The sequence below is a fragment of the Dipteris shenzhenensis genome, chromosome 10 (genome assembly GCF_047967505.1).
Source record: "Dipteris shenzhenensis isolate YYH24624 ecotype China chromosome 10, Dip_SZ_1.0, whole genome shotgun sequence".
Classification (NCBI taxonomy): domain Eukaryota; kingdom Viridiplantae; phylum Streptophyta; class Polypodiopsida; order Gleicheniales; family Dipteridaceae; genus Dipteris; species Dipteris shenzhenensis.
In genome coordinates, this window is record NC_141605.1 from 1,370,411 (window position 1) to 1,385,633 (window position 15,223).

The 15,223-nt window shown below is 40.7% G+C and overlaps 1 protein-coding gene across 1 annotated transcript; it reads left to right on the forward strand.

The window, feature by feature from the left end:
- The first annotated feature begins 2,209 nt into the window (after positions 1-2,209).
- LOC147897243 (GTP-binding protein At2g22870-like) lies at positions 2,210-6,180 on the forward strand. The gene is made up of 4 exons (XM_087380515.1): positions 2,210-2,678; positions 5,399-5,468; positions 5,744-5,910; positions 6,004-6,180. Exons 1-4 carry the CDS (start codon positions 2,291-2,293, stop codon positions 6,033-6,035), a joined length of 657 nt encoding a protein of 218 aa, XP_087236641.1. The 5' UTR covers positions 2,210-2,290; the 3' UTR covers positions 6,036-6,180.
- The last annotated feature ends 9,043 nt before the right edge of the window (positions 6,181-15,223 follow it).

Below are 15,223 nucleotides of genomic sequence, written 5' to 3' on the forward strand. Positions count from 1 at the left end.
ATTATAGTTATTATCTTATAAGAATAAATGATATTTTTCACATCAATAAAAATCAATCATATGGAGCCATTGCTCTGGTCTCTACTTAGTTCCCCAACTCTTACACTGTGGCAATTTTTTGGGTAGTTGTTAACTCAATTTAATGTAGCATATTTTATGTCTCTTCATGGAGGTTTTTTGCTTGCGTATTTGTTTGGCTACTACTCTATCACAAGATCTATCGAGGAAGTTCAAACTTGCATATGCTATTCATCAGTGATATCATAGAGAGGTAAAGTGCTATGCCTTTTTTTCAGGAAGCATATTCCTTGGTTTGGGGCTATTCCATCGTTTTTTTGGAAGAGAAGCTATGGGAGCCCTTTATGGTTACCGAAGAGTGTTAGCTCTCCAAGAAGTTCAACACTTCTTCTAGTTCATTGCCTGCCTGCTGTCAAAGGTTTCTTAAAAGTTGATCGACAAGAGTTCTCTATCTCCTTGTTGGAATTTCCAAATAACTATTGTCTTTGTCATGGTCTTTTGGGACGAGTAGCATGTCTTATTCCCTATTCGTTTTACTGAAGGGCATCTCTATTGGATGACTTACATAAAGCTGTACATCATTGGTTCCAACCTTCAGTGTTTGGTAGTATTTGTTCTCAGTAAAGTATCAAAGTTTCTGGCTATAAGATTGGCTCTATGTCATATGCTACTATTCAGTCAAGAGATTCAGTCAAGAGGTTGTTGCTACCGGTTCTTTGGAGACCTTTACATGAGCGTGACGACAATGTTTTCAGGAGCATCAAATCCATGAACTTCTTCAGCATATAGCAACATATTTGTTGTTTTATTTAATTCCCATAAGTTGTTTAATTTGCTCAGGTTGTGGTTCACTGAAGCACTGTTATTTTGTCTCCTACATATTGCTGCTGCCAGAGGTGTTGGCTGGTCATCAACAACCTAGTGGCTTTCTTATATTAGCCTCTTTGTTCCATCTCTTCCTGAGTTGTGAGACTACAAGACTGCTTCATCCCCTCTTGCTACAGAAGAGACATTATTTTTGGCTGAAGGTGATATTCTTGCTATCAAGGAAACTATCCAAAAGTTTTCCTTCTGAAGATGTTGAACTCTTGAGTGCTAGAGCTCTCTACATTGCAATTCATAGCGGCCCGCTGCTCATAAAAGGCATGAAGAGCTTTCTTGTTTACTATCATAGATTGCCAGGGAGCCTCTTATATGCTGGGGCTGATTTGCTCAAGAATAAGCTGAATTTTAGCCATTAGAAGCTGAAGACCTCTAGGTTGACAAAGCAGCCACGCATGGTTATTTTTTCCTGAGATTTTGATGGTGGCAACAATGGAGCAACAATAACAACTTATCACTTTGTCTACATATTTTCTTTCATTGTTTTTTATAAGGTTCATGGAGACCTTGCATCCTTTTGACATGTTGCAATTCAATTTTTGGCCCATAAGCCCCCTCCAAAGTTTCCACTCACACTGAACGCTGAGCACTGGGTTCACCGATCGACCAAGGGTGAGGGTGTCAAAAGTGTGACTGGTTGGGAAAAATCTTTAAATTATGGAGACTCGTGCAAAGATAAACCCTTGCCATGTCTCTTTTAAAAAGTTCCCTTGGTTTGCAAGCGAACCATACTTTTCAGTTGGATAGCTTATTGCAACAAACTCATGGTCATAGCTTTAGATTGTTATGCATTGGGCTGGTTATTTAAATAGATATCTAGGTTTTTTAATGATTTTAATCAAGAGCTTCATGCTCTAGAATTGCATGTTGTGTTACCGTTGGTAAACAACGACCCAAATGAATGGATTAGTATGGAGCAAGTTTTGTCTAGATGCATGCACATAAAATCCAAGAAGATGAAGTGATCCGACCTATGTTTGAGATGCAAGCATGCTTTTGATGAATATACTTTTCAAATATTGTACTATTTTCTATAGTCTAAAAATAAGCATCATATGATTGACATGATCTACACACACACACACACATTACACTGAAAATCGTGCATTATAAATTTTAAAATACTTTTATTATCATAACTTATATATTTGAATTAATGAATTTTTAATATTATAAAATTTAAAATACTTTTATTATCATAACTTATATATTTGAATTAATGAATTTTCAATATTTTGTGCCTTCTCGTGGCCAAATTTTCAAATCTTGAGAATAATTACCATTTTATGATGTAGAAGATAGTCATCATTGTTTTGAAATCATTTATTGTAACTTGATTCCATTAACAAAGCTCGCAACAAAGGGATTGAAAGAAGAAGCGAGTGGCGGAATGTTGGTGAGACCACAGCAGCACGGCACACTCTTCGCCAGGCGCATCTGCTGCGCTCTGCATTCCGCTGCTGCTGCTGCTTCTGATGCCGTTGCTCAACATGGCACTTCCTCGCTAGACACCGCCACAGACGCTTTCCTGCCCCCTGGCCTGACTTCCGTCAGCGGGCTGAGGAGGTTAGCGTGCTCAAATATATTTATCGGACCGAATTCTGGCCGAACGCAGGTGAGCGAGGCCGAATTTGTCAAAAGCAGCACCGATGAACGGGACTGCCCGAAAGACGGCTTGCCAGAGTTTGCTCTTGTTGGACGGTCTAACGTGGGAAAGTCTTCTCTCGTCAACGCGCTTGTCCGAAAGAGACATCTGGCAAAAACTTCCAAAACGCCAGGTCCTTTGCCCTGCCGCTCACATTCGAGATAAGCTGTCTACTTGTTCGTTTAGGAGGACATGAGGTCACTCACTCTGCGGTGCAACATGGTCGGAATGCGCTTCGTTGTGCATAACATTCTACCTGTTCTTAATTCAATTTCTGTAGCACCGGGTAGTTTTATCCATTTCCGTGTTCGATGTCCGCTTCTCTATTCTTTCGAAGGAATTATGTTCCCTCATAAACATCCTTTCGCCTACATAGTACAGAGATTCACAAAACAAGTGATTCACTCTCAAGAACTTGGTAATCATCTCCTCCATGGGCTGATGTATAGTAGACTTACTAAAATATATAGTAGACTTACGAAAATCGTTGGGACTCCAGTGAGCAAGCTTTTCTGGTCCCATTCTGGATCTGCAACGTGAGCCCACAGATGCCCAAGCCATAATAGGAATTCATTAGGTTCTGGAGATAAAAATTTTGCGAATGTGCCTATGAAATACAAATAGAAGCACGCAGAGTATTGCATAAGTTTTGTTCAAACATTTTGTGTGTGCAAGGTTCAGCTCAGAGCATTTGGACTCTAACATTGGCTGGGTTCAAATATTTTGCTGAGAAGCTCCTAGGCTGACTATGGGCGCCTAACTTGCTGACCTGTAACTAACTTCAGGGTTGGCGGTTTGTGGGGGGTTAACCTTTGCCAGTCACCGCCCCTAGTAGGCTATTGGCGGGCCATAAGTAATCTAAATTGGATGCATGTGTTCGTGAGTAAAGGGCTTTTTCTTACCTTTACTTGTGGGGCTCACATCATGGGCCGAATCCTTATGCGTGCAAGTAGCAGCATACAGCTATGTCCGCAGGCATCAGACAATGGATGCTTGTGACACGCGGATCAGCACATGACATTGTGTCTACCTGGCATGTGTTGGAGAATGTATTCATTGTGCTTCAATGAGAGAACATGGGAGGGAACGTCACCTGGTAAGGGACTTCCATAGACTTCCATAAGGCCAGGAGGTGTCCCGTGGATTGAGGTGGTAGCCCTTGCTGAATTTCACTGCACGTCAGCATGCTATCTTACATGTGCAACAGTTTATTTTTTTCCTTCTTTTGTTCTGTCGATAAGTTTTTTTTTGGTCTGTCATCATCTCTTCAAAACAGGTAGATGCATCAGTTATGACACAGAGCGTGGGCCTAGTGTCCAGATATTGGTAGCTTGTTCAACGTTATCTGGGACTGCTTGCAGGCCTCTAGTTGAGCCATATATGTTTAATGTTCCAATGTGATCCCCCCTATAGGATGACTACTGTAGGGCTGTGTCTAGTGATCCCTTTTTGGCAATCCGAATAGGACAGGTTTTGGACTGTCGTGAGCAGTATTTATAGGCATGCAAGAAGCCTCGTATGAGGCCCAACATGGGGTCCGACCAGGTCACCCTGTTGGTTGGTCATTTGGTCTGCCACCGAAGCAAGTCAGCGTCCCCCCTGAGTCAGCCAAAACAGCAAGGGGGAGGGCATTCGGCCCTCCCAATATAAAGGCTCCCTTGGGGCATTTTAAGGCATTCAGGACCTGAAAGTCTACAAGAGCGGGGAGTCTCAGGTGGGGTGCAAGGTCATCCACATGGTATTTTCTGGAGGATCACTTTGTACTTAATCCAGTCCATTTTGGGGTTTTCACACACTTTTTTTTTCCCAAAGAAAGGGACACCAAGTACAAGCATCAGAAGATATCATTATATGACAAGAAGGCAGGATAATCTAGATCCTGCGCATGTAGACAATCATAAAATGATTAGTCAGGGAGGGGTCACCAAAGACTCGATGGTTACTGTCCTTCCATAGACTCCATAGTGCCCAATAAGGAACGCAATGAAAAGAAGATCATTTTCCCTGCCTTACTGGATGTAATCCAAACAGCCAAAATTGCTTGCCAAAGCAAGCACTGGGAAAACGAGCCTGAAGCCTTTGTTGAGAACTTTTTCCAAAGAGGGAGTTTAGAAATCCAAATGTGCTGCAATCTTTGGTGTCACCACCAAGAGGAGTGTGTCATAGACCAGGTGCGATTGGCATGAAGAGAAGAAACCCAAGGGGGAGGCAGCAAAACCTTAGACACAGATGCAACCGTGATATCAGCCAATGGTAGCACACACTTTTTTTTTTGGGTGAAACCACTGAATTTATAATAAGAAAAGCTTTTTACAATGAGAATAGCCTGGAAAACAGACTATTTTGAAAAATCAAAAACAGTGGGAAACACCTCTAAAGAAGATACATCTAAGTCATTCTCATGACACACACACACATGCATGCACACACACACACCCCACTATATGTTGAGAAAGTGTGAAGGCATGTAGCCACCCTAAGTCATAAATCCTTCGACTAGAAAGCTTGTGAAAATAAATATGTTGCACACAGATGCTTTACATCACCTTGCCCACACTAATAGATATTGTTGGTACACCGAACTGCTTCCATTAAATTATCAATTTCTACACCCGGAACTCAAGTAGGGAACACATTTATTGCCAAGAATAAGAGTTGTCCCAAGTATACGAACTTGTGAATTATCAAGCATATTTTCCATTGTCAAGGAGAAGAGTTAATCATAAATAATGTGAGATGTGCTTGTACGGGCTATCATATCAGTCTGCTGTTTGATATTTCTCTTCTGCTTGTTGGCCTCTTATTTGTTTGTTCTCAGCTAAAGGCATTTATTGGATTTTGTCTTTTGTGCAGGCAAGACACAGCTTATAAATCATTTTCTTATAGACAAGAGTTGGTATTTAGTGGACTTGCCTGGATACGGGTAACCATTTACCTCTGTCCTCTTCTCAATTCTTTTCTTTTTTTTCCAGAGAACCTCTTCTCAACTCTTAAGCAGACAATTGAATATGAGTACATTGAGTGTGCATGGGGCCAATGCACTTGCTTTAAAAAATACATGCTTTGCATCTTTTTATTGACTACTAGAGTTTCTAGTATATATATTTGCTTGTTATTCAGCTTTGGCAAAGCTGTGAATGATGCTTGCCTGTCTATTTACTTTGCATTTCTTTTGAATGAGCTGCATCTTGTTATCAGGTATGCCAAAGCTCCTACAAATGTTCGCATGGACTGGGACAGTTTCACAAAGAGTTATTTCTTGACAAGAAAGGATTTAGTATCAGTCCTACTTCTTGTTGATGCAAGTCTTCCACCTAAAACTGCAGATTTGGGCTATGTCCATTGGCTTACGAGCAACAAGGCAGGTGAACCCTTTCTAAAATTCTTTGAAAATGAACAACTCTGCACAGTTTCTTATTTTGAGCTTAGGGCACTTGCTCACAATGTGGCTATTACAGATACCGTTGACTCTGGTATTTACAAAATGTGACAAAAGGAGGACAAGGAATATCAAATCACCACAGGAAAATATGCAGGGATTTTTACAACGGTTGAAAAATGATATCAATAAAATACCTCCATGGATCATGACAAGCTGCGTGAACAAACAGGGAATTGCTGAGATTTTAATTCACTTGGCCCAGTTGAAGGACTATTGGAAAAGGCAGGCATGTCTTTCTTAAGTTGAATGCCAAGGTTTACTTTTATTTTTACATGTAATATGCTTTTATTTATCAAATTTTAGCCCAATCCATGTAGAATGGGTTTCTCACAATGCCCATTTTGAATGCATGGAGCTTGCAAGAAATAGCCTGTAGGCTTTAGAGGGTTTATGTCAAATCTGACTCTAGTGTTTGGCTTTGTCATCGAATGTGATGGTAAGGTTTGCATTTAGTTTAGTTTGGCTACCTTTGTCCTCTGGTTTGAGGGTAGCCCAATAGGCTACTCATTGTATGAAGTTGGCATAACTTCACAGATGTGACCTGTAGCTATTGCTGGTCATTTGGTACACGAGTTTGGATTGACAACGAAATAACCTCATTGCAAGAAACCAAAATAGAACTTGAAAGCACTCAAGAGCTTCCAAAATGCAGAATTGGTGTCATGATTCAATCTAGCTTTGGTGGGAAAATGGTCCAGTGCTGTGTGTGTTTCTATTTTGAATTTTTTCTCCTATGTAATTGGCTTTAGTATGGTTGGCATTTTTTGAGGGTTGTGCAATGCGCTTTGACTTTGAGCATAGATGTTCATTGTGATGGAGTCCTTTGTTCTTTTATCATTTTATTGCCACATGCTTTCCATAGTTTTGCAATGTAACTTTTTGTAAGGAAGGGGGAAATTAGAAAGGGAGAGAGAGAGAGAGAGAGAGAGATGTTAACGTCTTCGAGAGGCCTCGTGGGCCTATGAGACAAATTACAATAAAAAAGTAACTCATACAAGCCACTGTGGGCTAATATTAGCAAAGGGCTCGCCAAGCCCTTGCTAAGTGCTATGCTAATAATCTCAAAAGCTCAAAATTCAAAACTAGTGCTCAAAATACATAACAAAATTCCATGGTGGCTCTCTGGTGGGATGCAAAGAGGTCTCGTATTTATGTTTGTCGAGTCATCACTCACTCGTTGTGGCAAGAGTGTGGTCTCTCGTGATCTTTGTATCCGTTGGTCCATGTGAATGATACCTCAGCTCTAACGGTCCCTTATGAGGAGTGTTGAGATAGGTTGATCTCCATCATACATTCTCAAGTCACCCTCTGTATCGTGCGTGGTCTCTGCATCTCTAGCTCCATGGCATTTCTTTCTACTGATCCACTTTGTGCTCACATTAGGGGGAATATGTGTTGGAAATGGAGTAAAGAATCTCTCTAACCTCACAAACTAAGCACTCCTTTTTCACACTCAATGATGTAGATCACACTTGAATACCTCACTCCAAGAATAGAGTATGAACTAAGTACACGAGCGAGAGAATTTAAATCTTATTCTTCCACCAAGAAGTGGGTAAACACAACTCAGAGTGAGCACAAAAGGACTAGCAAGTGTTGGGCTACAAATTGAGAACTCTTTGTGGGTCTTCTCTTGCTCCACATTGCCTTGGATAGCTTTTGTGGATGATGGAGAATAGAGGGGGGAAGGGGTTGTTTTATAGGGGGTTGGTAGCCCCTAGAGGTGGTTGATCCCTTGGTCGGTTTTACCAGGGTTGGACTGACCAGCCCTTGACTAGTTGGCTGACTAGCTTGGTTAGTGAAGGCTGATCCCCTTGGATAGTCTATAAATTGGGCTTGCCAAGGGGTGTTGTTGCTATTGTTGCATCTTAATTGTTGCATGTTGCCAGATGCCTGGTGTCACTGTTACCTGCCTAATCTGAGTCACAGAATCTGTCTAACTCAATCCCTTTGGTGTATGCAATCTTGTATGTGCAAGTACCCTTCAAATACCTCAGCACTCGTAGGCGTGCCTTTCAGTGATTCTCCCTGGGTTTGGTAGAAAGCTGACACTAGTGCCCAACAGCAAAGGAGATGTTCGGCTTGGTGTTGGTTAGATAAAGCAAAATGCCCACCAATTGTTGATATTTGATGGAATCCACCGGATTTGAAGAGTCATGAATGCTCAACTTTTGCCAGGCCTCCATCGATGTCACTGCCTCCTTACATTTCTTCATCTCGAATTTCTCAAATATCTCTTGACAGTACTATTGGGCGCTGATGACGTCAGTGGGGATGTCATAGTAGCTAGTCCTTGCTATGCGTGATGGAGTTTATGGTTTTCAATCTTATGTGTCCTTGTTTTGCTTGACCTCAATCCCAAGGAAGTAGTAGAGAGATCCCAAGTCTATCATCTTGAACTCCTTCATGAGTAGCCTAGCCTCTTGATAGGAGAGATCTTCTTGATGTGGTCACCGGTAAGGATCAAATTGTCCACGTATAAGATTAGAACCAGCCTTTGTCCCTCGATCTAAAAAGAGATAAAGGTTGTATCTTTCAATGCTACCATCTAGATTATACTTTACTTTGAAAACTCATTTGCTTGCAATGGCCTTCTTTCTTGGTGGAAGGTCACATAAATCCCAAGTTTTGTTTTTGTACAAAGCATCCATCTCTTCATTCATAGCAGTTTGCCATTCTGGCTTATCAACTGCATCTTCAAAGTACACTAGCTCTTCTATAACATGATGGTAATCATAAGAGCATAATTGGTGATTTCAATCTGAATTGCTTTGACTTTTTGAGCATATGTGATCCTTGCTGATGTTTTGCTTTCTCTGGTCGACCGTTTAAGTTGTTGCTCTTCCTAGGAAACCTCTAGCAATTCTTTCTCTTCTTCATCAACCTTTGTTGTAACTGAGTGATCAGTGTGACCATCTCTTGTGTATTTCATGTTTTTCGTTCTGATTCTTCATCAAACACTACATTTTTGGAGATTGTGATCTTTTGGTTGTTGGGATCATACAACTTGTATGCTTTCTTCTTCCCTGCAGCCAACCATGATGCATTTATGTGACTTGACATCCAACCGTCTGTGATAATCATCATGTATGTGGGCATATGCTATGCAACCAAATACCTAAAGATTCATAATTCATGGCTTATATTCAATGAATGCCTCATAAGGTGTCATACCTTGAATTGGTTTGATCAGAAGTTGATTAAGCAAGTAGTTTGCAATGTAAATTTCCTCTGCCCAATACTAATTCGAAAGATGCTTCACTCTAGCACACCTGCTAAATTCCCATTCTTCTTGCCATTGCATTTTGTTGAGGAGTGTCTACACATGGGAGCTGTCTTTGAATGCCATTACTTTTGCAAAAGTTCATGAATGTTGAATACATGTATTCACCTCCTTTGACTTATCTAAGGTCTTTGATCTTTCTGCCTGTCTGGTTCTCTACCCTGGCTTTGAATTCCTGAAATTTTGAAAAGACTTTAGATTTCTCTCTGAAAAAATTGACCCACCAATATTTGCTATAGTCATTGATGAAATTCAAGAAGTAAAGTGAACCATTGATGCTACATGTCTGTGGATAACCCCATACATTTTTATGTATCAAATTAAGAATAACTCTTGCTTGAGAGGTTTTTCTCCCAAAATTGGCTCTTTTCTATTTTCCAAAGCAACATGCTACGATTTTCCAAGAAACTAAAGTTTAGGAATGCCAAGTGTCATATCCTAATTTCTCGATTGCATTAAACTTTTGAAATTGTCATTGTCCATATCTTTTGTGCGATATTGCAGAAAGTGGCATCATCTGATGTTGAGCTGATATGGCATGCTACTGAAGCTAGAATCTTGAACAAGCATCCTTCTTTGAATACTTTCCCCTATAGTTGATATCCTCCAAATTTGTCTCTGATTGTGCATTGCTCCATCAAAGATGACTCTATAGTTATGTTTCACCATTTGCCCAACTAACAAAAGATTCTTATAGAGCTTCAGAACATAAAGTAAATCTTTTACCAATCCTTTTGTATCAATAAAATTGTTCATAGGGACAATGCCTTTCCCTTAAACTAGATTTGGTGTGTTATCTGGAGGGTAGATAACATTCTTGGGTCCTTCTAATGGTTTCATCTTTGTAAACCATTATTGATTCTTTGTCATGTGAGAATATGAATGTACCAAGGATCTTGATCTGCATGGTCAACTTGGTAACTGCATTCCCCCTTGGAACCATAATCAATGTCAATCTACACTATGTCCGCATGTCCTCACTCATAAGATACATTGTGTTGGGTTCGTTGGCATAATGACTATGACTTTGATGTCCACCACGATGATTTTCTCTTCCACGAAAATTTTCTCTATTGCTGCCAGATTGACCTTCTTGGTCATACTGCTTCTTGTAGCAATCTCGTGCATAATGTCAACTTGTGATAATAGTTGCACTGAATGCCTAGCATGTTGGTGGATGCATTCCCTCTTCCTTAAAATATCCCTCTACTGGAATAATTCCTCTAAGATGTGATGCTGATTTTGTCATTGATTTTGATGCTAATGTCCAGTTCTCTGAGATGCTCTTCCTTTGCCTCTGTCTAAGACCGTGAATGCTTGATCATTGGAATGACCTTTCCTTGCTTGGATGGCCTACGTCCTGAGTTTCTGACCAAGGAACATTGATTATATTTCTTCAAGTGTTGAAACTTATCTTTGAATGGCAATTCTCTAAACTAGATTCTCGTATCCCTCTCCTAGTCCATTGAGGATGACTTGAACTACCTCTGTGGGTTTTTCAGTCTCTCCTACTACTACAAGTTGATTGTTGTAATATTAGATCCAGAGTATATAAGCATGGTTTTTGATTGTTGTAATCTTTGATCCTAAGTACATAAACATGATCATACTCATTGTGTTGTTGTTGCAAGAAATCGGCTTGATCCGGTTTTGGAGTGTCAAAATTTTGGAAGTGTTCTTCAATTCATAAAGAGCTACAAACATAGCCCATGCTTCTTTGAATGTCTTGATTGTATTGAGCTGTCCAAGCATGACATCTTGCACATTTTTCTTGATCAGAATGATATGCATACTTATGTATCTTATCCCAACCTGCCCTTGCATAAGCAATGGTAGGATCTACTACAGGTTTGGACCTAGTAATGCCTTTTACTTGTGCTTCGACAATGGTGGGATTTGTTGCGGGTTCACCAGATGGTCTAACTATAGATCTAGCTACATACTCCCACTTATCATGAAGTACAAGTATGGTCTCCATTCGATACTTCCATGTACCATAATCGGAGTTGTCTAACTTAGCAGATGCCTCCATGACGCAATGTAGTACTCAAAGTGCCTATGAAAAACACTATCTATATCAATTGCAATCTGAACTACTGATGAAGACAGAACTGCAATATAATCGAATCTATTATAAGGCTTGTGGGATAAATGATGTCAAGAAGAGCCTAAAAGGCTTTACAAGGCTCAAATAATGTGCACAAATGCCAAAAAAAAGCCGATAAGGCTTTACAATGGTAGCATGTGAGTCAAAATGAAATGATATGCAATCTACCCACTTAACAATCTACTTATCAGCTTTACAATGATAGCATGTGAGTGCAAAATGAAATGATGTGCAATCTACCCACTGAACAATCTACCAATACCTCTAAAAACTCTGAAATCTCGTCAATGATCTGTAGACGATTGGTTTTAGGACATGTAATGATGTGAAATTGCATGTGAGCAAAGGGATTGACTTCTGAGTAGGAACTAGGCAAAAAATTTGGGCATGGCTTTGATTGGCTGCTAGCAAAAATTCAAATGTCTCCTCTATGGATAAAATAATCTGTGTTAACCTATGCTAGACCAACCATCAAGTGATGAAAAGCAAGAAATAGTTTCTTTTTCTTTGTTCCTTTTAGGTGTTGGGGATTAGATTGTGGTGAAGAGGCTTCAATATGTAATAGAAGTGGATCTGTTGTCAAGGCTAAAAACTATGTGATGAAGTGTCAAAACCTGCATGTGAGGTAACAAGCATATAGAGCTAAAAAATCGATCGATTTTACTTTGACTTGATCAATGTGGAAGGGCCAAAAAGGTGATGTGGCACTATGATGATGTGTTAGATGGGTGCACATGCAGAGTGTACAGCATGCCTGTGGAGAGGTAAGTGTGCCTTGTTAGCATTATGTGCCACATGGCAATGATGACATAGTTGATGATGTAACAAATGATGTGTTTGGGGTGATGTGGCTACTGAGTCACTATACTAATGTGGCAATGATGACATTGCTTTGCTTCCATTGACTTGTGATGTGTCAGAGTGACATGTCTTGCTGGTGTGGAAGATGAGGTAGCTGCTGCTGATTACATGACACTACTGAGGTGGCCAAATGACATGATTGATAAGTTTGGCATGGTAGATGATGTTGACATGGTAGATAGGTGTGCCAAGTGTCGAATTTTCGACCAAGCCAAGCTATGGTAAGACATTTGCCATGTGTCGGTTGTTGATCCAACTTGGGGATAAGAATATGATGTAAGATACCAATAGAATCTATCAGATTCGATCCCTTCCTTGTCTAGTTCCATCATGCATAGTTGTGTGCCTTATTGCGTCTGTCTTCTGTGTGAGCTTGAGTCACCATGTGTTGGGTAAGCGTTGTGCATCTACCAATGCTGCATTTAGTTGCATGATGTGTGATGTCTATTGGTCAGTCCTTTTGATGTGCTTGTGGTTTTGCTGCTTAGCCCTTAGTCGAGATTTTGTGCTTGGGCATCATTGGAGCTGCTAGACTCTTGAGCTATTGTCAATTACTGTCCGTAGAGTCACATGATGCCTTGTTGGTTGCTTGTTGCACCTTAGTTGTGTCTTGCATGAAGCTTAGGTGCTATTGAGTGTGCAGATGTGTTATGTGTTATTGGTTGCCTACTTGTAAGAGTTATGTCTAATGTAGAATGACGTGTGTTGTGTAGTCGTGGGGCTTGTGGGCTGGTGGCTATGTGTTGCTTGGCGAAGTCTTTTTGTGTATGTTGAGTCTTTGTTTTAGTCGTTATCTCATTGTCGTGTGTTGAAAAGTTGTAGTAGACTCTACTTCTTTGTAGTTCCTTGAGCCATCTGAGCTCATGTTGTTGCCCCACGTGAGTCGCTAGTCATGGTAGAGTGTCCTGCATCTCTACTTGTCTATGTTGTTTTGTTAGTCTGCTTGGCTTCTAAGCTTTCTTGTTGCTTAGTCAAGATGACCCCCTTTGCTTTGAAAGTGATGCTTGTTGTTGTTTGTCTCTTTGTGTCAAAAGATCTTATTATTGCTTGCGTAGTTGAGTTGCATGTGTAGTCTAGCTGCTTTGTGCCTTGCTATTACTCCTATAAGCTGTGGCACTTGCCTATGTTTGTGTCTATGTTTGTGTTTGTGTAGATAGGCTTTACTTCAGAAGTAGGGATGTATCTCTCTCTACAGAGTGTGATTTTCTTCCTATATCCCTCCCCCCACTTAAGAGAAATGAACAAAACTCTTAACGAATAGACTCTTAATGGACCTCTCTCTCTCTCTCTCTCCCTCTCTCTCTCTCTCTCTCTCTCTCTCTCTCTCTCTCTCTCTCTCCCCTATGGCAAATGCTGAAGCACTTTTCACTAAGATGGTGGTTAATTTGACGTGTGAGATAGCTTGGAGGGTGGACAAGGAACCAAGCCATTGATTGTAAGGCTCCAGATGGCAGCAGATAGGTCCACCCTCATGAGTATGAGGACAACATTGAAGGGCAATAGAACTTTCCTAGATGATGATCTCACGCTCTTGCAAACAAGAGCATCGATGGGAGGGGATGGTCTATGTAATGGTAGTAAGAAAGGGAGGAAAGTAGGTTGTGTATCGAGATGGCAAAGAAAGAAAGTGGGCTGTGTATCCAAATGGCAACAAGAAAGTGGGTTGTCTATCGAGATGTCAAAGTGATCATTCGAGAGAGAGAAAGAAAAACAGAAAGGAGAGAAGGGGGAATGGACAGCACATGATGGTGTCTTCCCTTGGGGACGGGGGTGGAGAATAACCTGAAGATGGTAGCATGGAATTGCAATGGCACCCTTTGGTCTGCTGACCCGAGGGGTTTCTCATAAACACACTTGGTAGAGACATGATCTTCTACACCGAGACACATGAGAGCCCAGAGAGGACTACCCACAGTGATAGGATGTGCTTGGGAGTTAGCCCATAGGAAGGAGATGAAGAGAGACAGTGGGGTACGTGGGTATGGAGGGGTGGCTGTCCTTTCCAATCACACATGAGATCACTCACATCTATGGTATGGAGAGAGAAGCACACTCGACATATGTGGATACGAATTCAACTACTAGATACACATCCAATTTTCATTGCAGTGTGCTATATCCCCCTAGATACATCATCGTATGCACATGAGGTCACTACAGAGGGACATAACCCATATGAGACAATATATGATGACATCATAGAGCTCTCCATGCAGGGTGATATCCTTCTTCTTGGTGACTTTAATGCATGCACAAGAGATAGACAAGTAGGCCTACTAGATTTTACATTGGATTCTCTCATAGTGCCAGAGCTAGATGCAGTAGAGCTTGGGATAGTGAGACACTCACCAGACACAACACCTGTGACAACATACGGGTGACAAGTACTTGAGTTGGGGGCAGTTCATGATTTGATCATATATAATGGTCTCTATTTAGGGGTTGTAATATCACACAATGTTACAGATCTAGAGTGAAAGCATTCAAGTCCATGTTGATGTTGCAGATACCAACATAGAAAAAAAGTTGAAATCAAATATCGACTATCATGACTTCACATGCTTGGGACCTCTGCGGACTACAAACACTATTTGAATAAAAACTGTTCGCAATGGTAAGACAATTGGGGCCACTAACATTCTTCTTCACGTTCACTGCAAAGCAAAAAAGCTATGGGAACCCTTATTGGCATGCTTGCAGAACTTGTAATAGAGCTCATTTGTTTAGATCTAGTGAGAACAGCACAGTATTACGTCCACCAATTCCAAGCAATGAAGACATTGCAGCATCCTAGGGAAAATTGTGGACTTCTTTGTCACAAACTTCCAAAACAGAGGAAGCCAACATCATCATAGTATCCCCTAGGTAGAAGGCACACCAACCTATGGGGTTTCCACTAACAAAAGACATACATATATAACAAACCTTTTAGAGTTAAATCTCCACATAGTGAAATTCAATGTCATAAGCCCTTCATATTAGAGC